Source organism: Primulina tabacum, chromosome 8 (genome assembly GCF_025594145.1).
Source record: "Primulina tabacum isolate GXHZ01 chromosome 8, ASM2559414v2, whole genome shotgun sequence".
NCBI lineage: Eukaryota > Viridiplantae > Streptophyta > Magnoliopsida > Lamiales > Gesneriaceae > Primulina > Primulina tabacum.
In genome coordinates, this window is record NC_134557.1 from 10,572,346 (window position 1) to 10,575,071 (window position 2,726).

The following is a 2,726-nucleotide window of genomic DNA, read 5'->3' on the forward strand; positions in this document are numbered from 1 at the left end:
TCAATATTTGCATGTTTCATTTATGTTGCGTCTATTGTTTGATCTTTTCATTCATATTTGCATATTAGTTTTCTTTTATGTGTTTCAGGTTGATTTGTGAGGTGATTTGATCAAGAAAATGAGGAAATATAGGTCAATATGCAAGAATGTCGCGCTAGGACATATGAAATTGCCCGCACCCGTGCACAAAAAGATGAAAAAAAGTAAAATTTGCGCAGAGCTTGCACTGGGGGGCAACGCGCACGAGTGGAAAATGAATGCTGGATGTCGAGCATGGTTCGCTAGGGCAGATTAAATTGTCCACCCCAACGCGCTTGAGTACAAGAAATAATGCATATTTTCGAGCATCTCGCGCTAGGACGAGTTATTTTGACCGTTTAAGTGTGACACGATATGGAAAAAATGTCATCGACTTGTTTCCATTTTTCTGAGCTATCACTTGCATGGAAAGCCTAATACACGGTTTTTGTGGGAGTCATTCAAACTTTTAATAAATAGTGCATGCAATCACTTTTAATAAATAATTTAATTATTTAATTGTGTTGAATTGGTTTAACATAACTTGAAAGAGTCTGTAATAAATTAGGAAATCTTGTCAAAAACACGAGTGATAGTCGAGATTAGTCATTTGAAATAAACGACAGGTAGATGGATTAATATTCCCGACAAATTCATTCTCATTTGATTTTAAGATTTTCGCTAACTTGATTTTATTGTCTTGTTGAATTATAATTATCATTAATTTTTTAATAGTTAAATTCACGTCAAATAATCGTTTGCTCTTACTAAAGAATAAATTTCTGAAGATAATAATTGTGTATTCGTTACATTATAACATAACTCGACTCTTGCACTTATTTCCCCACTTCCACGACGATCTAGCTCGTGATCTCTCTTATTTGTGGGCTATTTGATTTATTCAACCCTTTGAACTGACGAGACTTTTCTCGCTATCTTCATCATTCCAGCGCAACTAATTAGAAACAAGCATGCGAAAATCAAAACGGACAACAAAATTATTATTATTATTATTATTATTATTATTATTATTCTACTCGATTACGATATGCCTGGCCTTCATCTCTCTTCCAAGAATACTAGAGCGAACAAGGCTGCCGATGGTGTTCGCCGCCATTTTTACATCCTTCCACGCATTCCCCTTTGCCAATTTCTTGTACAAATAGCTGTCAAATGTCATCCTCTGCACATATTCATCCCCGCACATCTCTACCAGCGCCTCCCTCCCCGCGTCATTCCCATAAAAGACCTTTTGCAGAAAATCCAGAAACTTGAATGTGCTGAAATATTCGTCGTCCCATTTTCTCAAGTATTCCCTCCTCAAGTCCTGCTCCGAGATCATCTTTTTTCCGTTTTCTGACACCCGGACGATTGCTTCTCCGCATATCTTCCCGCTTTTTGCCGCGAAGTAAATGCCTTCGCCGGAGCATTTTGTGACATATCCGGCGGCGTCTCCCACTAGTGCCACCCTCCCACGGACCCTTATTGGACGTGGGTGTTCTGGGATTGGGTGCGCTTCTACTTTGAATGTCTTTCCTCCCTCGATTCTCTTTTTCACTCGTTTTTTAATGGCGGCCTGAAACTGTTTGATGTTTTGTTTAGAACAAACGGTGCCTGTGCCTACTGCTACGTGGTCGCATTTGGGGAAGACCCACGCGTAGAAATCGGGCGAGACGTCGTTTCCCACGTACATCTCTGCTAAATTCTCGTAGTATCTCATCTTGTCTTCCGGCAATTTGATCCTTTCTTGAAACGCCATGGCGCAAGTGTAGTCTCCTGCTTTTATTGACTTCGCTACCTTGCTGTTGGCGCCGTCTGCTCCGATTATGACGTCTACGGCGAGCGTACTCTTGTTATTATTTGAAATGTAGTGGATCAGATAAGGGGCTTTTTCCGACGCTGGCATGTCTATATTCGTCACAAGGGCCTTGAAGAGGGTGGCTCCGCAGCCCACTGCACGACTGCGTAGGAAACTATCAAGCACCTCGCGGCGGAGCATGGCGATGAACTCGTTGGGATTCAGAGTTTTCCCGAAGTCAACGGTGAGGTTTGACGGTGAAACAATCTTCATTTGGGTCACTTTACGGTCAATAAGGTTAGATGGGATGGAGAACTCATCGAGCATACAGAGAGGGATTGCTCCGCCACAAGGCTTGGCGGCTTCGGGGCTGCGTTCGAAGAGGAAAGTCTCTATTCCACCAGCTGCCAGAGCTTCTGCTGCGGAGGACCCAGCAGGGCCGCCGCCGATGACAGCGGCACGAAGAGTGGCGCTGATAATGGTTCTTCTTGCAGGTTTAACATGTATTGGTTGAGTTTTAACATTGTTGAATCTAGAGGGAGTGTTGAAAATGTGGTGAAAGTGGGAGTGAGCAGCCATTTTTGGTGGAGTGAGTAACCAACTGTGACTTTCAAAATTTAGCTTAGATTTTGGAAAAAGTGGATCTTGAAATGAATTACCAATTGATGGTGGGATTACTTTAATGTTATTATTGATTGGTCTTTTGCAATTTCAATTTTTTTATAAAAAAAATTGAAATTGCAAAAGACCAATCAATAAGAACCCATAAAAAAATTCTGTGCGTCTCATTACTTTACATAAAAAAATTGAAATTACAAAAAGACCAATCACTAATAACCCATATAAAAAAGTGTGTGTGTCTCATTACTTTTCAAATGGAAGATTAGTTAACAGTGGGAATCTTTTTAGC

At 40.9% G+C, this 2,726-nt stretch overlaps 1 protein-coding gene across 1 annotated transcript; it reads right to left on the reverse strand.

The window, feature by feature from the left end:
- Nucleotides 1–853: 853 nt before the first annotated feature.
- On the reverse strand, nt 854–2,506 carry LOC142553715 (geranylgeranyl diphosphate reductase, chloroplastic-like). The gene has a single exon (XM_075664162.1). It carries the CDS (start codon nt 2,393–2,395, stop codon nt 1,052–1,054), a length of 1,344 nt encoding a protein of 447 aa, XP_075520277.1. The 5' UTR covers nt 2,396–2,506; the 3' UTR covers nt 854–1,051.
- Between the last annotated feature and the right edge of the window lie 220 nt (nt 2,507–2,726).

What these genes read in the sequence shown, in the direction of transcription:
- LOC142553715 (XM_075664162.1), bottom strand. Translation starts at nt 2,395, where the DNA reads ATGGCTGCTCACTCCCACTTTCACCACATTTTCAACACTCCCTCTAGA.